At 41.8% G+C, this 24055-nt stretch overlaps 1 protein-coding gene across 1 annotated transcript in view; it reads left to right on the forward strand.

The window, feature by feature from the left end:
- Nucleotides 1–774: 774 nt before the first annotated feature.
- Nucleotides 775–24055, forward strand: part of wwox (WW domain containing oxidoreductase) — a 294998-nt gene continuing 271717 nt past the window's right edge. Inside the window, exons 1-4 of the mRNA XM_079567827.1 lie at nt 775–892; nt 2911–2975; nt 11831–11888; nt 11962–12131. Of these exons, the coding sequence (XP_079423953.1) occupies nt 786–892; nt 2911–2975; nt 11831–11888; nt 11962–12131 (400 nt within the window). The 5' untranslated portion in view covers nt 775–785. The remainder of the gene's footprint in view (nt 893–2910; nt 2976–11830; nt 11889–11961; nt 12132–24055) is intronic.

Here is a 24055-nt window from a genome sequence, read left to right on the forward strand (position 1 = left end):
CCTCAGCCTTGAGGCATTGTCATTTGATCCATCCCTGGATGGCCCTGGATGAAAATAGTTTGGACACCTCTGATCTCGAGGAAACCCATCTAGACAGTAGACACAAGGACAACATCCACACAGTCTGGGTAAAAGACCCCATGCCATACTATGCCATTTCAAACCATAGCCTTTTTATATTTCAGGACTCCTCTTCATTTCAATTAAATCTACTTTTTGTTAATAAAAAGGCAATGTTTTGAGTCCAACTAGAGCTAAAATGCTAAAATAAATTAAAATTACTGGTTAAAAAAAAAGAAGAACATTTAAATCGTTTATCCATTCAAATCCATTTTCATATAGTATTAATTTCCACTTTCTTTTTTAATCTAAATAATTCAACGTGCTTGCAGACGCCCTGGTTCAGTATCTTCAGTTGAGGCCCTAAACTTTAGAGTCATGATAAGGGCAATGAAGTAAAACCTGAATAATGTGCAAAAGAACAGTCTAAGAGTGTGAACAGGCTATTCATGATAAACTGAGAATAAAAAAAATAAAATAAAACACACACACTTCAACTATTATATGTATATTTTTTAAATTCAGAACACACTTCATACTGTTTTATTTTTATTTCGCCGCCTGTCAGTGGGAAGATCATGCGGTGAAAAACTCCATTTCCCATCGTCCCTTTCGGCAGCTGTCACCGTGTTGTTGCGGAAGTACCGGGAGAAGTCATTCGAGCCCAGTGTACTCGCCGCGCGTACTCTCTAGCCTGTGTTTGTTTACTCTCCAGCATCTCTCCGATGGCTGCTCTGAAGTACGCGGGCATGGACGACACGGACAGTGAGGATGAGCTTCCTCCGGGGTGGGAGGAGAGGTCAACTAAAGACGGATGGGTTTACTACGCCAAGTAAGTGCACCTGCTGCAGTCAGGACTTCTCCTCTCTTACCCCGTGGGAAACAGGGTGGACCACTTTGGAATAACTTTGTTTTTAGGTGTTGCCTTTACATATCTAGTAGGAAAAAAATACATACTTCAGATATCTTTGTAGACATTAATGGATTCATCAACTAGGAAACAAAAAAGAATGCTAGACTGCTTTGTTTGTCAAATTTGCTAAAACGGCTCCATTTGCAAAATCTTTTAGTCATTATTTCTATGACTGGGATCTGCAATCTTTCTCCTGAGCAATGTGTATGAAATAGAGGATACCTACAACCACCATTGACAAGCTAAGATGATATTTCAACATCGGCAAGGGAAATGAAGTCTTTCCTTTTGTCTTTATGTTTGCAGATTGTGTTGAAATGTTTTAAATTGAAAACTTCAAATATATTTCTTAGTTCTTCGCACACAATTTTGCCTATTGAACATCGCTGGAGAAAAGCAAACTGAAAGATTGCGATTGGAATCCTATTTGGCGCAAATATGTCCCTTTCATCCAGAAACCCTAATCACTTATATACCAGGAGACCACAGCAAATGCAAATAAAAGACAATGAATCAATATCGTAATTTTTGTCCTGACTGTTGGCACTTTCTCCAAATATTGCTGGAAGAGCCATACGCTGCACTCTGAGGCTTCTTTTGTGAGGTGATATTGCAAAATGAAATCTGACGAATAATCGTTGAATAATATCAGCTGGTCTCACAGCTACATGGTAGTGTGCCGAAGGAAGACCGTGCAGCCTCTGAGTGTAAGGCAATGGCTCCTGTCCTATAGAGATATCATGCAGTGAGAGCAAGCTGCTGCCCGAGTACATGGAGCAAAACCTGAAATATCTCTTGCTGGTCCAGTCTACGAACTACACTGGTAGTAGATATTGGATTTTTCTCACATTTTTTACCTGTATATAATTGTATTGTATTGTATTGTACTATTAGGGGGATTGCCATGTCGTCACGTCCGAGGCACTGGTGGGCAACGAAAATGTATAGAGTTTGTGAAATTCCACAGTTACTATAGAGATCGGCCATCTTTGCAGCTGTTAGCATACATTTCCATTGACTAACATTAGCTAAAAACAGTATAAAAAGTGGAGAAAATAGCTGTGGAACAACTCCGTTAGCTGCTGAGTTACTGCTGGTAAAACATCTAACACACTGTGGTGTCCAAGTGTTTTAATGTGAACAATAACCAGTAATACCTCCAGTATTTTAACTTTTAAAATCTCCATTAGTTTACATTTGCTGCTAATTCCATAATGCTTAGCGATATGACGTCACATCCCCGAACTCAATTATATAGATCAGTGGTCAACCTCCAACCGGGTCGCAAGACAAATTTAGATAAAATATACATATTTATATTGGCATATAATATAATATTTTATCGTAGCATGTGTGTGCTATTTTACCAGAATGTCTTTATTTGTTTGTAATTTGATGATTTTAAAAACATTTTTTTTTAGAATTATGTAGGCTAATAATCCTATTCCTCAAGGCTGAGAACCACTGATATAGATATTATTAGTTTTATGGCGGGTCAAAACATCGTTCGAAAAGAACATTGCTTCTGTAAAAGATGTGATTTAAATAAACAGCTCTTCAAGCTCGGAAATATCAGCTATTTGCCCACCAGTCACCAAAACATCAGATGAAAATCGCGGAAATAAACAATAACAGTGATCCTCCTATAATGTTGCCCATCTCAAGGGTAAAGGGTAGCATAATTGAATCATTTGGGCGCAGAACATAATGCTCGATTGTGACATGTTATGAGTTATTTTGCCATGGGAGTAGTCACATTCGACTGACTTATATAGAAAGGCTTTGGGGAGCTCCTTGGAATGTGGCGAAGAGCAAATTTTGCATTCTTAGCTCTGGAGTTTGGGCTGTTGTATCTGCCCAAAGTTGTCTTTGGTCTAAGCAAAATCCTCTTTACTTATTTTTAATGATCAATAACAATTTCCCTTCGTCTTTTTAAGCCATGATGACATGAAGACCCAGTGGGAGCATCCCAAGACTGGGAAGAAAAAACGTTGTGCTGGAGGTTTGCAATTTATTTATTTATTTTATTATGATAAATTCTGACAAATAGTGTTCGTATAACACATTCATAGTTGAATTCTACACATTTAGTCAGAACATAACTGGCCAATGTAAGGTTGATGCATTACATAAGAGCGGAGCATCTAGAGCTCAATAGTCACACCCTCTCCCAGTCACGTGTCGGGGTCCAACATGAAAAAAATCCCATGTATTATTAGCGTTGACTTTTCGAAAAAGTCAACTGTTAAGAGTTTAACATCACGGCGCTGGCTAATCAGCTATGTGCTATCTCACAGACATGAAACATACTGTCTAAAATGTTTTAAACTGCAAAATTATAAAAGTAATTTCGTTAATTTCATATTTTCAAGTATTGTTTGTTTCTTTTAGCCGGCGTCGTGCCATTAAACTCTTAATAATTGACTTTTTCCAAAAGTCAGTGCTAAAAATACATGGGATTGGGCGTGACTGTGGAGCTCTATTTGCCGCCCAACGGTGAAGGCACCGCCCACCTCCAGTCATTTTGAGGCTCCAGGAAGTAAAAATCTTATTTAGATTTATTAACAGTAAGACTTTATAAACTGAAAAGTCATCAACGCACTTTGCTGTGTTTTCAAATGTTTATTGTTTTGCCCTGTGCTGTCTCCTTGTTCCTGCTGCCCCTGGACTCAATCCTCGAGAGACATGGTTTATCCTTTCACTGATACGCGCATGACTGTCAGATCTTTGTACTGTTTCAGAAAAAAGATGTCTTCTCTTTAAGTTCACTCCAGATGTGTGTAAACAATGTTAAAGCCTAGATGGCCCTCCCTGTACCATTTGCACTTTAATGAGAGGTCATGGTATTTGGACACAAGTCTACTCTTAAATGACCGCGGTCATTGTCCAATCATACCTCAAAGCAACCGTAGCCAGACATTCCCACTCAAAAAGCTGCTGGAATACAGTGCCTCTCGAAAGTAGTCATACACCTTGGACTTTTGCACATTTTGTCATATTTACAACCCTAAACATAAAGATTTTATTTTGATTTTTTTACTGAACGTTCACACACAAGTAACAGACAACTGTGAAGTGAAAGCAAAATGATACATGATTCTGTTATTTTTCAAAAAATAGAAAAGTGGAAAGTGGGGCGTGCATAAGTATTCATACAGCATTTTCTGAGTGCATTAAATTGCTTTTATAACATTCCTAATGACTCCAAAACGTTCACACCTTGGCCTAACCATTAAATAGAGGTCACATGTGTGTAATCTACTCTCAGTTTAATTTCAGCTGTTCTTTTAGGACCTCAGAGCTATGGTCGGAGTGTATTGGTCACTAAACAACATCATGAAGGCCAAGGAGCACCAGAGAGGTCAGGGATAAAGCTGTGGAGAAGTTTAAAGTAGCGTTAATTTATACAAAGATTTCCCAAGATTTAAACATCTCCCGGAGCACTGTTCAATCCATCATTCAGAAATGGAAAGAGTATAGCACCACTGCGAACTTACCAAGGCGTGGTCGTTCACCTAAACTAACAAACCGAACAAGGAGAGCACTGGTCAGAAATACAACCAAGTTCCCCAAGATAACTCTGGAGGAGCTGCGAAGTACTGCTGCTGAGCTGGGGGAATCTGTACATGGGACAACTATAAGTCGTACTCTACACAAATCGAGTGGAAGAAGAAAGCCATTAAGGAAAGGAGGCCATGAGAAATCCCGTTTGAAATTTGCTAGAAGTCATATGGAGGACACAGCTCCATGTGGAAGAAGGAACTTAGGTCAGATGAGACAAAAATTGAACTTATTGGCCCAAATGCAAAACGTTATGTATGGAGCAAACCTAACACTGCTCATTGTCCTGAGTGCACCATCCCCAGTGTTAAATATACGGGGGGAGCATCATGCTGTGGGGCTGCTTTTCCTCAGCGTGGACTGGGGAGATTGTAAGAATAGTTGTGAAGATGGATGGAGCCAAATACAGGGACATTTTGGAGGAAAACCTGCTGGAGTCAGAAAGAGAACTGAGGCTGGGGCGGACATTCACCTTCCAGCCGGACAATTACCCGAAGCACAAAGATAAATCTACAATGGAATGGTTCAATAAAAACATATTAATGTGTTAGAATGGCCCAGTCAAAGTCCTGACCTAAATCCTATTGAAAATCTGTGGAATAATCTGAAAACTGCTGTTCGAGAGGCACAGTAACTACAGTGGTATGCTAAAGTTTGGGCACCCCTGTAAATGTTCATGATTTGCCTTTATAAATCATTGGTTGTCTGGATAAGAAATTTAAATTAAATCTATTATAGAAAACGCTAACTCAATGGCCGCCGCCTGGGCGCCGCCATGTTTGTTTCCCATACCGACTTTGAAGCTAAGCAGGGACGGGCCTGGTTAGGACTGGGATGGGAGACCGTTTGGGAATACCAGAAAGCCGCGGTGCTGCGGTGCTGCTGTCCGAGGACAACCCACCGTCACAAAAACGCGAGTGCACGAGATCTGACTGCCGTGCGTGTGCGCGCATTCACCCAGGGCGCTGTGTGTGTGCGCGCGCGTTTGTGTGTGTGCGCGTGTGAGCGTCCGTGCGTGTATGTGTGCGCGCGTGCATCCAAATAGGCCTGTGTGCGCGTGCGTGCGCGTGTGCGTGTGTGTGTGTGTGTGTGTGTGCGTGCGTGCGCAGGCGTGTATGTGTGTGCGCGCGCGCGCGCATCCAAACAGGCCGCTGTGTGCCATCGTCACTCACCCTAAACTGCAGCTGTAGACGCTCCGCACAGGTACAGGTACATCCTCCAAAACACATCTGCGTGTCTTTGTTTAAGTCTCTCCTGCCCAAAACCTGCTCCAACACGAGCCTCTAATCAAACGCGCTGCTCCGACTGATTTATCCTCCGTGTGAGTGAAAGCGAAAATGAAACTACAACTTAACGAGCGCATGGCCTGCCCTGCGTAGTTTTTTCCTTTTTTTTTCCTTTGCTGCTGTACCATTTGTTTTCTATTTTGCTTTCACGTATTGTGAGCCCAGAGGTACATTTTATTCTAAAGCAGCTTTGAAAGCATTGCCAATTTCATTGTAAAGTTATAAATACTGTCTAACAACGATCATTAGGCTATTTCATTTCTAAACCAACTTATTCTTTGTTTTATTGTACACTACCGTGATGCACCAAACCTCGGGTCCTGCACCGTGACCCAAACCGTTAGAGCTCAACCCCTCATATTTATCCATAATTATTCCACTCTCTCTTGAATTCTATTCCCTGAGTTTAGCATATAACATAGCATATTGTCGTTGTAGTTAATAAGAAAGGAGCACGGGTGCATCAAACTCTCCAATTGCTGTTTGTTTGAAATTATTTTTTGCCTTCATTATTTTAAACATTTGTCGTGGCCATAGTTTTTGGAATGGGTTGGGAACCACTGTTCTACAGCTGAACTGTGTGACGGGTTGGACTTTTCTTTGTAATCACTCATAATCTCAGAATATCAAATGTGGAGACTAGCGAGGCCCGGCCGAAGGCCGGGTCTCAGCTAGTATATCATATAGGAGACAAACCAAGTGATTTTGATAAGTGAAATAAAGTTTATATGAATTATGGAAACTGTGCAAGAATTATTTAAAAAAAATTAGGCATGTGTATAAATTTAAGCACCCATGTCATTTTATTGATTTCAATACCTTTAGCACTAATTATTAGAACTCAAAATTGGTTTGGTGACCTCAGTGACTCTTGACCTCCATACACGGGTGAATCCAGTCTTCAGAAAGGGTATTTAAGGAGGCCAATTGTAAGTGTTTCTCCTCTTTGCATCTTCTCTGAAGAGTGGCAACATGGGAGCCTCAAAACAACTCTCAGATGACCTGAAAACAATGATTGTTCAACATCATGGTTTAGAGGAAGGATACAGAAACTAAGTGTCTCAGAGATTTAAGCTCTCAGCTTCAACTGTGAGGAACTTTGTGAGGAATAAGAGACCAGAGGCACAGTTCTAATTAAGGCCTGGAGTGGCAGACCAAAAAAATGTCAGATAAGCAGAGGCGCAGGATGGTGAGAACAGTCACAGTCACAGACCAGCTCCAAAGACCTACAACATCATCTCACAGTCAACCACAGACCAGCTCCAAAGACCTACAACATCATCTCACAGTCAACCCACAGACCAGCTCCAAAGACCTACAGCATCATCTCACAGTCAACCCACAGACCAGCTCCAAAGACCTACAACATCATCTCACAGTCAACCCACAGACCAGCTCCAAAGACCTACCACATCATCTCACAGTCAACCCACAGACCAGCTCCAAAGACCTACCACGTCATCTCAAAGTCAACCCACAGTCAACCCACAGTCAACCCACAGACCAGCTCCAAAGACCTACCACATCATCTCACAGTCAACCCACAGACCAGCTCCAAAGACCTACAACATCATCTCACAGTCAACCACAGACCAGCTCCAAAGACCTACAACATCATCTCACAGTCAACCCACAGACCAGCTCCAAAGATCTACCACATCATCTCACAGTCAACCCCCAGACCAGCTCCAAAGACCTACAACATAATCTCACAGTCAACCCACAGACCAGCTCCAAAGACCTACAACATCATCTCACAGTCAACCCACAGACCAGCTCCAAAGACCTACAGCATCATCTCACAGTCAACCCACAGACCAGCTCCAAAGACCTACAACATCATCTCACAGTCAACCCACAGACCAGCTCCAAAGACCTACCACATCATCTCACAGTCAACCCACAGACCAGCTCCAAAGACCTACCACGTCATCTCAAAGTCAACCCACAGTCAACCCACAGACCAGCTCCAAAGACCTACCACGTCATCTCAAAGTCAACCCACAGTCAACCCACAGTCAACCCACAGACCAGCTCCAAAGACCTACCACATCATCTCACAGTCAACCCACAGACCAGCTCCAAAGACCTACAACATCATCTCACAGTCAACCACAGACCAGCTCCAAAGACCTACAACATCATCTCACAGTCAACCCACAGACCAGCTCCAAAGATCTACCACATCATCTCACAGTCAACCCCCAGACCAGCTCCAAAGACCTACAACATAATCTCACAGTCAACCCACAGACCAGCTCCAAAGACCTACAACATCATCTCACAGTCAACCCACAGACCAGCTCCAAAGACCTACAGCATCATCTCACAGTCAACCCACAGACCAGCTCCAAAGACCTACAACATCATCTCACAGTCAACCCACAGACCAGCTCCAAAGACCTACCACATCATCTCACAGTCAACCCACAGACCAGCTCCAAAGACCTACCACGTCATCTCAAAGTCAACCCACAGTCAACCCACAGACCAGCTCCAAAGACCTACCACATCATCTCACAGTCAACCCACAGACCAGCTCCAAAGACCTACAACATCATCTCACAGTCAACCACAGACCAGCTCCAAAGACCTACAACATCATCTCACAGTCAACCCACAGACCAGCTCCAAATATCTACCACATCATCTCACAGTCAACCCACAGACCAGCTCCAAAGACCTACAACATAATCTCACAGTCAACCCACAGACCAGCTCCAAAGACCTACAACATCATCTCACAGTCAACCACAGACCAGCTCCAAAGACCTACAACATCATCTCACAGTCAACCCACAGACCAGCTCCAAAGACCTACAACATCATCCCACAGTCAACCCACAGACCAGCTCCAAAGACCTACAACATCATCCCACAGTCAACCCACAGACCAGCTCCAAAGACCTACAACATCATCTCACAGTCAACCACAGACCAGCTCCAAAGACCTACCACATCATCTCACAGTCAACCCACAGACCAGCTCCAAAGACCTACAACATCATCTCACAGTCAACCACAGACCAGCTCCAAAGACCTACAACATCATCCTGCTGCAGATGGTGTCACTGCATCGTTCAACTATTCAGCTTTTCACTTTACACAAGGAGATGCTGTATGGACGAGTAATGCGGAAAAGCCTTTCCTCTGCACACGCCACAAACGGTGTGGCTTGGGGTTTGCTAAAGCACATTTGGACAAGCCAGCTTCATTTTGGAATAAGGTTCTGTGGACTGATGAAACTAAAATAGAGTTATTTGGGCAAAACAAGGGGCGTTCTGCATGGCAGAAAAAGAACAGCATTCCAAGAAAAACGCTTGCTACTATAGTAAAATGTGGTGGTTGTTCTATCATACTGTGGGGCTGTGTTTCCAGTGCAGGGACTGGGAATCTTGTAAAGTTGAGGGTAGCATGGATTCCACTCAATATCAACAGATTCTGAAGAACTATGTCCAGGAATCAGTGACAAAGCTGAAGTTGCGCCGGGGCTGGATCTTTGAACAGTACTTTGAAGTACAACGTTCTGGAACGGCCGTTTCAGTCTCCAGACCTGAATATTCCATTCATCCATTTTCTTCCGCTTTATCCGGGGCCGGGTCGCGGGGGCAGCAGTCTCAGCAGAGATGCCCAAACTTCCTGATCCACGCACACCTCCTCCAGCTATTCTGGGAGGACCCCGAGGCGACACCAGGCCAGCTCGGAGACATAGTCCCACCAGCGTGTCCTGGGCCCTTTCACAAGGTCTTGTCCCACAAGGACATGCCTGGAAACCTCCCGCGGGAGGCGACCAGGAAGCATCCGAAACAGATGCCCTAGCCACCTCAGCTGGCTCCTTTCGACATGAAGGAGCAGCGACTCTACTCCGAGCTCATCCCGGGTAACTGAGCTCCTCACCTGATCTCGAAGGGTGCGCCCAGCCACCCTGCGAAGGAAACTCATTCCGGCCGCTTGTATTTGCGATCTTGTCCTTTCGGTCATTACCAAAATCTCATGACCATAGGTGAGAGTGGGAACGTAGATCGATCGGTAAATCGAGAGCTTTGCCCCCCGACATCATCCTGCTGCAGATGGTGTCACTGCATCGTTTAACTATTTAGCTTTTCACATTACACAAGGAGATGCTGTATGGACGAGTAATGCGGAATGCAATGCGGGGACCTGAATATTATTGAACATTTGTGGTGCATGAACTGGAGATGTTTTGTAAAGAAGAATGGTCCAAAATACCTTCCCCCAGAATCCAGATTTGAATCTGAAACTATAGAAAGTGTTTAGAGGCTGTTATTTCTGCAAAAGGAGGATGCACAAAATATTGAGTTAATTTTTCTTTTGTGGTGCCTGAATTTATGCCCATCCCCATAAATCATATTAACTTTATTTCACTTCTCAATTATCACGGTGTTTGTGTCCTATATGATATATTTAACCGAAATTTCTTATCCAGACAACCAATGATTTATGAAGGAAAATCATGAACATTTACAGGGGTGCCCAAACCTTTGCACACCACTGTAAGTGCTACAGGAAACGTTTAGTTGCTCTGAGCAGAGCCTTCATATTGTTTTTTTCACTGCACTGAAGCACACAGGACATCGCAGGCTAAATATATTTTGTCTGCTAGACAGTAATGATTTTTATGTTCTCTCGCTGAGCCACAGCTTCACGAGGGAGACAAAGCCACTGCAGCCTCTCTCTCCTCTGGTGACAGATCTGAATCCATACTGGATTAACATAAGAACTTACATGGTGGTGCTAAAGAAAGACTAGTCCAGGGGTGGCCAACCAGTCAGAGACCAAGAGCCGAAATTTTCAACCATGATCCTGTGAAGAGCCACAAAGGCACCGACCATTAGCGAGATTCCGGGGCGGTAGTTTATTGTGATTAAATAGAATGTGACCGTTTTATTTAATCACAATAAACTTTATGCCTTTTTCTTTCTTTTTTTAAATAATTGTGTTAGATTGAATGGTTTTACTCCTCAACAAGATTGAAATACATGTATATTAAATGACATTTTGTCCTTTCAGCTCTGACTGAGACAGAATTAGATTATTATTATTTATTTATTTATTTTAATGCTGGGGTGTGTTTGTATGTGGGGCCCTGCCCACTGAGCCCCCTTCTCTGATCCGCCCCTGGCCTGTGCGCTCAGTGCCTGCAGCTTCGTCCTGACTGGACTGTGCAGAGAACGCACTCTACGCTGCACAAAGTTCATGGACTTTAACCAGGAGCCTCTGGAGGATCTGAGAGTCTGTTTTAAGTTGCATCTGTTACAGCTACTGTCACATGTGAAAGAAAAGTCATGACTTTGCGTATTTCCGCGTTACGATGTCGCGCTTCGCATCATTATGCTACATTAGAGCTCCGCTTTTTTCCATTTCCTAATTTTGATCTTTTTCTGTGAATATGTGGCCAAATTACATCAAATAAAGAGTAGCTGATCCGAAATCTGAAAAGCACAGAAGCTGATCCTAGTGCCACGATCTGCCTGCCTGTTGTTTAACCTACATCCCGCTTTGAGTGAGGCTGCACCGTGCAGCCTCACGGTGCAGCCTCACTCAAAGCTGCACCGTGCTGCCCGTGCAGGCTGCACGGGCAGCTGCACGGGCTGCCCGTGCAGCCCGTGCAGCCTGCACGGGCTCCTTTTACACGACGCCTCGAAAAGGAGAGAGATACGGACTCTCATTCATGTAGAGATGGAAACAGGGTCTGTAGGACGATGGTTGGATTTTTGGTCAAAGACTGTTACAGTTTATGGGAAATATTTACCAATTATTTTGCAAAGAGCCGCATTGTATTAAACATATCCAATCATGCAAAGAGCCGCACTCTGATTGGCCAAGAGCCGCATGCGGCTCGAGAGCCGCGGGTTGGCCACCCCTGGACTAGTCCACACAATGCCTGCCTGTTTTTGTTTTGCTTCTCACTCCCATTTTTTCTTGTTGCATAATGAACCTTGTTTTTCTTTTTCTAATATCTCAATCAATCCAATTTTTTGCCTTACAGATCTACCCTATGGCTGGGAGCAAGAAACGGACGAGAATGGGCAGATAGTTTATGTGGAGTAAGTAATAGTTCAGCAGCCAAACGATCTGTCCTGTAGACTGAAACTCTTATATAGTTTGTGTCGTTTGCAGCCACATCAACAAGAGAAGCACCTACTTCGACCCGCGGCAGGCCTTCACGGTGGAGGACGTGGTGGTGAAGCCTAAACGATATGATGGAAACACCGCTGCTCTGGAGATCCTGCAGGGTCGTGACCTCTCGGACAAAGTGGTCCTCATCACCGGAGGCAACTCTGGCATCGGTGAGTGGGTTCAAATGTAAAAACACTCCACTGGATGCGATTTCTATGAGCTTTTAACCATGCCGTACTGTTTTTTCCTTCAAAAAAATGTTCCACGCATGTTTAAAGCCACACTGTGGGCAAAGGGTGTGCATTGCAGAGTATCTTTTTTAGTTGAAACAACTAAGCCCTCATAAGATTTGTATCAAAGGTATTTATTTATCTGATTGTCAGAACAGTGGGAACTTCCTGGAAGACTGATAAATCAAACAAACTAAACTAGAGATGCACATTTCTAACATTTCTTTAACCTTTAGTTGGAGCCTGTAGTGGTCAGTAATAACATACCATTACATGTATACATGCTGTTTAATCCCTGTACAGAAATATAACCCTTTGTTCAAATATACAATCGTTTGAACAGGGCATTTAAAGCCTTGTCTGTGTGTGGCTCATGTGTGCATTAGATCAGGGACATATCATGAAAACATGAGTATTTATATCACCATTGCTATGAAGTACAGTATCTCACATACTTATGTACACCCCTAACATTTCTCCAAATAATTCATTAATGTATTTTCATGGGATGACACTGAAGTAATGACAGTACTACAATATAAAGTAGTCCGTGTGCAGCTTGTATAACAGTGATTTTAATGTCCCATCAGTATCTCAAGATGAAAGGATAATAGACTCTGCACCGCTGTTGAGCTCCCACAGAATTTATTTGGCACCACATGGTAACGTTTCGGGCGTCACTAACCCTTCGTCAGATGGACTAGTGACGTCTGACGTCTGACGAAGGGTTAGAAATGTTTCCGTGTGGTGCCCAATAAATTCTTTGTGAGTCTCTTATTCTTTCATCTAACGTCCTATCAAACTCTTGCACGCTACCAAACTCATCTCGGATGTGCGTGTCTATCCAACATCAGTATCTCAACAATCAATCAATCAATCAAACGTTATTTATAAAGCACTTTTCATACCGAAAGGTATCACAAAGTGCTTTACAGATTACAACATTTAAAACAATAAGCCTGGTGCACCCTCCCATATATATATTTTATATATTAGGACTAAATAAATAGATGGACATCATTTGATGCCTCGCCGTGAGTCTTTTTGTTGACTTTAGGAATAACTAGGAGACCCCTGCCGGAGGAGCGAAGGGGCTGTGAAGGTTCATAAGGTAAAAGCAGTTCTGAAAGATAAGAAGGACCAAGACCATTAAAACATTTAAAAAACATTAAAATAACTTTATAATCGATCCTGAAACACACGGGGAGCCATTGCAGCGATTCTCCTGGTCTTCGTCAGGACACGAGCTGCTGAATTTTGTAAAAGTTATAGATCTGAGATACTCTTTGGGAAGACCAGAAAGCAGGGCATTTACAGTAGTCGGTACGACTGGTGATAAAAGCATGCATTAGCGTCTCCTTGTTGGCCCAAGAGAGAATGGGGTGGACTCTGGCTATGTTCTTTAGATGGTAAAAAACAATCTTTGTGATATTCTTAATGTGTGGAATAAAAGTCAGCTCAAAGTCAAAAATCACACCCAGGTTCTTCACCTGTGAGGAAGGATTTTACATTATATTATGTTATATTAAACTGGTGGCACTAAAAGTGAGTATACCCCTCTGAGAAAATGAACAAATTGAGCTCAGAATGTTAATATTTGCTCTTTCCAGCAGTATTTTCCAGCTCTGTCTTAATCCTCTTGGCCGTGGATTTCACCAGAGCTCCACAGGTCTCCTCTGGACTGTTCTTCCACTCCTCTTTGACCACATCACGGACCCGATGATGTCAGAGACCTCGTGCTCCTCCAGCCTCTGTTTGGGAGGGCCCGCAGATGCTCAGTAGGGTTTAGATGGAGGGACATGTTTGGCCAGTCCATAACCTTTACCTTCTGCTGTGTCGGACTCGGCAGGGGTGGCCCAGTTCCCGAAAGGGGAGCATGTTCTGCTCCAGTACGGTACAAGACATGTTGGTATCATGGTTCTCAACAAGGGAATCAAGGGTCAGAGCATGTCAGTTTTCAGATTGATCTGCACGGCTAACCTCCTCTAAAGATGATCCACATTAAAGCAGATTGCTGAAGACAAGCTGGATTACCGGAGCCATGTCCTGTGGTCTGATGAGTCTAAGGTAAGCTTTTGTGTTCAGATGATGTCACGCAGGTGACATGGTGAGGTGAACAAAGACGATAGCCTCATGCCGACAGTTAAGCACGGGGGTGGGAGTTTCATGGTCTGAGGCTGAATGAGTGCTGCCGGCACTGGGGAGCTACAGTTCATGAAGGGAACCATGTACTGATCTCCTTCCTTCAGAAAATGGGCCACAGGGGCGAGCTCCAATATGAGAACAACCCCAAACACACCTCCAAGACGAGGAGCATCTGTGGGCCGTCCCAAGCATAAGCTGGGGTAGCACAAGGTCTCTGACATCACCGGGTCCATGATGTGGTCACAGAGAAGTGGAAGAACAGTCCAGAGGAGACCTGTGAAGCTCTGGTGAACTCCACGGCCAAGAGGATTAAGACAGAGCTGGAAAATACTGGTGGAAACACTGAAGAGTGACACTTTGAGCTCAATTTGGACTTTTTATTTTTATTTGGAAAGATCAAATGAGTATACATATACATGCATATATCAACAGAAATGTAACATTCTTTCCTTCATGCAAATTTTATGGGCATCTATTACCCCTTGCAATAGCAGTTTTATTACAATACAGAATACTCATTGGCCCGTACAAAAAAACAAAATATCGCTAATAAAACAAAATGGAACAAAAACAATGAAAAAGAGAAACTATGTACAATAATGGGGGAGCGCACGGTAGGAAAAAAAAACAAGAACAACAAGGAAGCTTAGAGAAGCTTTTGGTTGAGGCCTATCAGAGAAGTCACAAGACATCTGCTCTCAATGGGGTAATGTAATTGATCCATTTTGTCCAAATAGAATAAAATTGGACATTCTTACTTTTCATACCAACTTAATTTAAACTCCAGATCCATAACTTTTGTTAAATATTAACTTTACAGGACCTCATTTACATGCACATTTACCATTTCCATAGTTTTAGCCCCCAAATACCAATGCTCTAACCCTGTTTTTTAATATAATAAAAATGTGATTCTTGTTCACCAATGCATTTTCTGTCAGAGAAATCCTCTGTTTTTGAATAGGGATGACTATACAAATATAACATGGTCCCTTCTTATAACATAATTATACTCTGTATATACACTGTTGACATTGAATGTATTGAATCTTTATACAGTACTAGAATGGCTAAGGGGTTAGGTCACTGCGCCCCGGCAGGGCAACATGCCAGAAATACTTACAAATCCACAAACAAATGATTGTTAAACTGGACTGTTTACTTTGAACAAGCCGACTCCCTCATTTATTGTCAAACGCTGTACAGTATTACATCTAATCTAATCTAATCCTTTAGCTGTATTTCTGTATTAATGCCACTAGATGGTGCTGTTATCTTTGCAATAAGTCCGTGCACATCTCTCCCCCACACTCACTTCCTTCCCCTTCCAGATATTCATCAACATTAGCATCCACAATGATACACTTAGACTCTACAAATCACTGCGTAATGCCCAACATGATTGTATTGAGGTTCATTAGCAGGCCTGGATTGGACGTCATTGTTAACCATTATGAATAGTGGTCCATTTGCAGCCAGCTTATGCACGGCTTACTGTATAATGGGCCTGGAAGCAAATGCAGTTTCCCTCTCCTTTAGTTGTGCATATTTATTCTCACAAGGAGCTTTTTCTGAGACGGATAATGGTGGCATTTGAGGAAATCAAATACACATAAAAAAGCTAATTTAAAGTGATCGTCTGCAAGATGGCAAAATGAGGAGAGGGAGAGAGATTTCAAAAGTAAAAAATCAAGCTGAGATTTACACACGGTCATAACCAGGGGCCCCTGTACTTTTGATTAGGGAACTCTCTTGTTAGTAAAAGTAAAAGTAATAGTAATAGTAATAGTAAAAGTCCAGTATTTGAGAGAAAACAGAGAGAAAATGAACAGAATGACACCTATTTAAAAATTGATGTATTTTAGTTTGGGAAAAGTTTGTTCCCAGAGGTTTTGTGTGCACATATGACCTGCAGCCACAGACAAACTGAACGCTTCCCAAACTTTACTTCCTTTCTTTCCCACTGAGCAACAGCTGGAGGCGTTCCTTGTGGGCATTGACAAAACTCTGTAAGAAATGACCAATAGTCAGAAAGCAAGGACCGTACAATCCTTGACCCTTTAGAGGTCAATTAAAATCTCCTTGCTTGTTTTGATATCAGTGCATGAGCAGAAGTCATTTGTTTCAGATCTGCCTCATCTGTCCAGAAGGCTAGTAAAGCAACTCTGGAATATTCCAGGTTATGTTCTGTCCCACTAGAAAGTCAACACTGACACGCGCCTGGACCACAGACAGTGCTAGTGTTAGTTTTGCAGAGTTACAGCCAAATAAAGCCTCAGGTTGTCCATGTCGTCTAGGCCTACAGCGGGAACCATATGTTTACATACTCTTTATAAAAAAATACATTTGCATTTTTTCCTCACTGTCAGACCTAAAAATAATAAGTTAATTCTGGTTTCATGTCAATTAGAATAATAATAAAAAAAAAAATCTATTTGTCAAATTCCAGAAGAATGAGATAGAATTTTCTACAAAAACAAAAGTTTACATACATTTCATTAATATTTGGTAGCATTGCCTTTAAACTGTTTAACTTCAGTCAAGCATTTTGGATTTCCTTCCCCAAGTTTCTCACAATAGTTGGAGGAGTTTTGGTCCATTCGTCCAAACAGAACTGGTGTAACTGAGACACATTTGTGGCCACCTCACGTGTATTTTCAACTGGACTGAGATCAGGACTTTGTGATGACCGCTTCAAAACATTGACTTTGTTTTCCTTAAGCCTCTTTGTAACCAGTTTGACAGTTTGCTTTGGCAATTGTCCATTTGGAAGACCCGTCTGCGCCCAAGCTTTAACTTCCTGGCTGATGTCTTGAGATGTTGCTCCAATATTTCCACAGACATAGAGTTCTTTCTTCATGATGTCATCTATTTTGTGAAGCGCACCAGCCCCTCCCACATGCATGATGATGGTCATTATAGCCGCGTTTCTTTTGGAGTAAGCTCTTCTTCCTGCAGAGTTCCCTCTCAGCCCATGTCGGTACAGGACTTGTTTCACTCTGGATAATGACAAACTCTTACCAGGTTCAGCATCTTCACCAGGTCTTCTGCATTTGTTCTTGGGTTGATCTTCACATTTCAGACACAGCACATTCATCTCTGGGACACAGAACCCGCCTTCTTTCTGATCTGTATGATGACTGGACATTTACATCATTGTTTTAACCAATGAACCTGAACCTTCAAGTGTCTTGAAATTACACCCAAGGATGAGCCAGACTTGTGCTTCCAAGGTCATGACATCGTCATCTGGGCTTTAACAAAGTGTTTAAATTTATAGTAATTTTAGTGTAAAACTTCTGACTTTGTAAAAAGTAATATAAACTTGTGTAGAAAATTCTGTCTCTCATTCTTCTGGAATTTGACAAATAGAAATATTTTTTGAAAATTGTAATTGATCAAAAAAAAGAAAAGAAAACTAAGTTAATTCTGGTTTCATGTCTATGTCAAGTATATGCAAACATATGGTTCCTGCTGTATACGTTTGTGCAGGCGCTCCGTCAACCATTTACACAATTATCCATTGTAGTAGACACTTTCAAATATCTTTGTCTGGACTGGGTTGATCGACGATGTTTCTCAGTTGTCTCCATGGAGACGAGCTGGTGATGTCCCCCTCGCAGCGTAGTTACAAGTCAGGTCTGAGGCGAGGCTCTCACTGTAAAGATCCATGTTTTTTTTTTACTTATTTTTGAGCAATAAAAACTCTAGGGATGCACTGGTCCGATACTGGTATTGGATAGAGAAGCTGATCCTGGAAAATATTTCGTATTGGGTATTGGTTCCATATATCTGAAACTGAACTGATTTCACCAAATCAATCTCCGTCAGTATGTACACAACATTAAGAAGCTCTGAACCTGGAGAATTCAATCACTGAGGTATTTTTACCTCCACAAACATGTTTTTGATCGCCATGCAAAGTAGCAATGCTAGCCAGAGCATGCTAATTCACTTCTTACAAAAGGGGACCTTTCCCTTTTTCTCTCACAGTGAGCTACTTTTAAGGAAGTCTTGTGGTATCGGTTGGTATCAGATATCAGTAGATACTCAAACCCTCAGTATCGGTATCGATGTCGGTATTTGAAGCAAAAAAGCTGGATTGGTGTTTCTCTAAAAAAATACCAGTAAAAAACTTTTTTGTCTAGTGAAATGTTCCATAGTGTGGCTTTAAATACTCATTCTTAGCTGTTATGTTTATCTTACATTGATTCCTATAAATGTACTCGGGACGGACGTGCGAAAATACTAAACTCAGACCCAATGCACTGCACTTGAATGACTATGTGGAGAAACTGATGGACTTCTGTGGCGTGACAGCGGTTAGTGATTTTGTCTCCACCAGAGGGCAGAAGAAGCCTGTGTTAGTGCCTGTCCAAACCCACTAATTGTTTCGATAGCTTCACAAGTGCTGTTTATCCTACTTGAAAACTGTGTATAATGAGTACTGTTATCTCCATATAACATGCTGTCATGATTTAGGATTCGTGTTTGAGAAAGAATCAGCTTTTCTTGAAAATGGACAACACTTTTGGACTGTGGAAACAACTCTGAACAGTTAATAACCCACATTAGTATAACCTTTGTTTCACTGTAGCACATATTAACCATATTAAACACGCGGCCCACATAATTAAGTGCATTGTAATTGTAATTGCTATACTCCTGCCGTGCTCCTTTGACATTCCTCCGGTAAAATGTGGTTATGCCAATTGGTGGGGCCCACTTAGCATTTTAATGGCATCAATAGTGTTTTAATCCACGTGTCGAGGCCATTACCATTTTCTTCAATACTCATTCCGGGCGCCGGAAATGTGACACTTTTATTAGTAATGCCGCAGATATTATTTAATTAGGAAATTTACATCTCGGCCCCGTAATGCGTGGAAGTGTGGAAGCGTCCGTGCGTACATACATGAGTTTATTTATGCGTGAAATGTAACGGTATAAATGTGGAACCCGCTGGGAGGCAGGGAGGTAATGCGCTTTTGTCTACGGCCCGGCCCGGACACATTAGTCTTCCACTCCGCACGTGCTGCTGTGAATTAAAAAGCGGTGCCGGGGCCTGAATGGTGTTTTTAATTGTGATAATGGAAATGAATGGTTGTGCTTCTGTTCTCCCCTCTCCCAGTCACTCTCTCCTTATCTTTGCTTTTCTCGGGGCCCCTGTTCACCCGGACCCCGGCATTGATTCCTAAGCGACTTTGACCCAGCGCGAGCCGCCTATCCATCCCCATTACGCCGCCCTGGCCCGGCTCTAATTCCCCTTCTATCAACGAACAGCACGCTTATTTACTGGCCAGGAGAGCGCGGAACATCGGTCCTTAAAGGGCTATTGTCGCTCGCTGTGAGTCGGCCTCGCTCTTATGGGCTTTCTCTGAAGGAGGCTAAATACTAGGGCTGCACAATGTGGCGGCCAATTACACATGTCACAATATTAGGCAACGGAATATCCATATTGCCACAATCACTGAGAGTTTCATCTGACGGCCTCAAAACATTACCAAGTGACTTTCTTTTTTATGTAGTGGAACTTACTGTGTTGTAATGTTTTAGCGAAATATCACCATGATATTATGACGATCAAATAGAATATGACAGATGTGACAGTCAAAGGGTTAAAGAAACAAATGGAAGTCACATTTCAATTATTTACAGTAAAAGGAATAATAGCTAAATCGATTGCGGTGTTACGTCTAGTCAACTTCTCTTTAAATCCATCTTCTTTACTCACTTTAGACAACACAATGATTCAAGCATATTTAACAAAACAACCTGTAAAACAACTCTACATGTGATGTTGTTGATCCTAATATTCTTCAGGTTTTGTATAAAGCCAACAAAAAAATCTTGCCAATGAACATCCAAGAAAGAAGAAAGAAAAGGCCAGAGAAGTCAGTATAATCTGAAAGGCACAGACGTCTTTTAAAAGCCAGGGTAAATTCCAAACCGTCACAGTGACAGGAGTCAGAAAGAAATCAAAGAGTCAGGAACTCTCAAGAAACACGTTAAACCTACAATGTAAAGGAGGAATATTGGATTAATGAGATATTTGATTTGAACACACATGAAAATGATGCTTCTATATTTGCATATGATATATAATGTTCATAAAATATATCTGTAAATCTGTAAATATTAAGAAAGTTGGACCTGAACAAAGTAATAGACTGATGGAAAGTGATTGTAAAGTAACAAAGGGGCAGATGGATCTTCTCTTTTGTTCCTTTTCATTCAGGCTGGCTCGGATTATAGGAAGTTTTGATGAATAAATAAAATGACAAAAATGAAATGAACATTATCACATTACATTACAAAGGCCAATCACAACACAGTGCACAACTGGGATGAAGGATATTGGAGAAAAATTGTCTAATTTTTGTAGGCAGATATATCACAGTTAGAGTTGCTGTCTAGGTTTTTAACTGAAGTCTTCACAGTGCACATAAGCATGAACATGGAGATGGTGAGATACTGACATTGTGGTTTGTAAGTTGCAAGTTCATATTTCAATTGCAATTCAATAATCTTTGTATCGTGTGTAACAATGTAACAAAGCATTTGTCTAAAGCGTTTGCACCTTATTCTAATGTATGTTTATTTATCATCATTTTTGTTATGGTCAGCGTTATTACAATCACATATATCACATATATTTCAATACTATGCACACCCGAGTCGTCATTTAAGTAATACGTGCGGATGCATTGATGTCATTTGGAGATCCCTTTATTTTTAAAACACTAATGTCTCTCAATCCGTCACAAATGCACACTGTAGCTTTAGGACGTGTGTTTCAGTCTTTTAACTGTACAATGAACTGAAACATAAATTGTAAATCTAAATTGCATGAAGTTATGAAGGGGTGGGGTTATGTGTCCTGTTAGGGGCTCTGGTGGGTCGGTGGCCCGGTACCGGACAGGCAAACCCCTGCTCTAAAACATTCACCACTTTTAAAAGGTGATAATATGTGGATCGTAAATATTTTGTACAAAACCAACTTTGTACATTTACACAAATGTAACTTTGTAAAAAGCCATAAATGACAAGTCATTTTTCTGTTGGATATTCAGTCTGAGCACACATGAGACATGAGGTCACTAATATTTGTGCACGTCATAACTGACAGTTAAAATACTTCCATTCATACTGCTGAGAACTGTGAAACAATACCAATATAGTATCGGAAAAAGGTTTAGGTACTACTGGTATTGGGGAAAAAAGAAATTTGGGGTGTTAAAATGTTTTATTTGGCAATATGTCACAATACTACATTGCACGATTCTCGCTTCGGGGAAATAAACATTGCAGCGTCTCTTTGGTCCTGCATTTCACTCCCGCCTTAAACTCTAATTTGATACACAGATAGATACTTTATTCATCCCTGACTGGGGAAATTCAAGTGCCCAATAGTGTTTGCCACCCATAACCCATATCTAAGTACAATACAGATTAATATAAATAAGGTTAAAAGAGCTCACTGTTCTGACATTTAGATACATAAAATGTATTTCAGACAAATCTAATAAAGCTGTACTTGTTTATGGAGATATTTTGGGATCGTTTTGTGACCTATGAATCGTGATCGTGATAATCGTATCACCAGATACTAGGCAATGCACAGCCCTATCTTTTTTAGATCGGAGTTTTGATGCCTGTTGGTTCCAGGGACAGGAGTTAAGAAAGGAAAAAAAAAAGATGCAAATTTAAAAGAAATTGTTCTGGAAAGAATTTCACATTATTGTTCTGTTTTTTCTGGTTCTAGTTGACAAATATTTTAAACCAAGGTTAAAAAATGTAGTACTGGGTACTATTACATTTATTATATTATTTACTATTCATGCATTTCTATGATGTTATGTGCCAAAGTTTATTCCTTTCCGACCACCTTTGACTATGCATATCTCCACCAAAGCTCCGTCTCTCATTAATTCTCCTGCTGATGCCTTGTTTATTGTTTCATGTTGATATTTGTATGTACTAGATATCCAGCTAAACCCCTCCGCTCCGCTCTATCCAAATACACGCTCTAAATTCCACACTGTATTGTTACTTAATGCCAGAATAAGGAGCGCAGAGGAGTCCCGAGGCCCGCGCGCGGAATAAAACGGATTTGTTATGGAAAACTTCATCGTGTCCTACCAAATCTGCGGTGGCTTTGTTATTCATGAAAGGCTGCCGTTGTCCTGTGCTCGCCTTGATCCTGTCGTTGTGTTGGGAGGATTACCAGACAGGCCGCTGCCCTCCGATCGGCTCCGCGCCGAGGGAAGAAGGGAATCGTCGCGCAGATTAGAACTGGAGCCGGGCTTTGAGGCACATCATTAGATGGAGGCAGATTTGTTAAGCATAACTGCCATTAAATAGACTCCAAAGCCCTATGTTTATGAATAAGCTCCGCACACACGCGGCCATGCAGTGAGCTGCATGTTTTATTCATGTGAGATGGATAAAAAGATGTTTGGCCGTAATGTGCACATGCAGTGGACACGACTTCAGCTGGAGAGTGGGACCTGGGGTGAGCCTTAAGGAGGTTTACATGCGGGAGGCCATGGGATTGGGTTGGGCCCATGTCTGTCAATGTGAGCTGTAATCTACTGTCACGGATCAAAGTGTTACTTGGCACCCATATTGCTCTCAGAAAGTTGGTGCAATCTCACATGTTTTTGGTCTAAATCTGTTTATTTCTTTTATGCGTATAAGCAAAGTGCACATCTCATCTGCACATCTGTGGGTCAATCAGGTTCCTACATTTCGACCCCACAAACCACAGCGCCATTGAAACCTGTGTGCGAGTACTGGTAGTGGACTGTGAACGTTGAAGTATATTGAGCCATAGTCTGTCCAAACCCTGTCCCGCTCATTTACTGCACCAGATGCGAAGATTGCACAGAGCGCCACCCGACTGATCTAGTCTACAGTCTGTGTTTAGAAACCCAACATCTTAAGTGACATTTCTTGCACACATTTATTTTGTCAATATCTTGAAAAATCGAGGGAAGAGACGGGCGGATGGTCTGTAGGCCGTAGCAGACCGTAGAAAGTTAAGGAAGAAAGAGACAGGACATGGGATCAGCACAACAGAAATCAGGTTTCACTTTTTTAAGGTGCATTATGCAACTTTTATGTGAAAAAAGTAGATATTTATGCATATTTGACCTTGTAGTGACCCAGTGGCTGTACCAGTGGTCTGCATGGTGGCTTTCCTTTCCATCACAGTGGTCTCAAGGACGCTCCAGGATCAATTGTTTGGAAGGTTTTCACTGCAGACGGAGCCTCTCACTAGTGATGGGTAGATGATACCTCAGTGTGTGTGTCGCACACTGTATCACGCAGTGTTGGTAGGCTTACAGGCACCATCTGGTGGTGAAAAAGCATGGCAGCAATAAGCCTGATAAAAGCAAACTCGACACTGACTGAGCTCATTGATTCTCATTCACAAATATTGTGTATTGTTTATTTATATGGATCCCATTAGCTGAGAGCAATAAGCAGTCAGCTAGTCTTACTGGGCCCATTCCAAACAGATTTTACATGTTCATACAAAAATATGTATATGCAGTATTTAAAAAACAAATATTATAACATGCATATATATTTGGCTTAAAATGTACATAGATTTAAACATTCATGAAACTTTTAGGAGCAAACAAACTCACAAACATGACGTTTCAGATCATTTTTGAATAGTACCTTATTTCTAAGTTCACAAATTCCAACTT

The sequence above is a fragment of the Gobius niger genome (genome assembly GCF_951799975.1).
Source record: "Gobius niger genome assembly, chromosome: 12".
Lineage (NCBI taxonomy): Eukaryota > Metazoa > Chordata > Actinopteri > Gobiiformes > Gobiidae > Gobius > Gobius niger.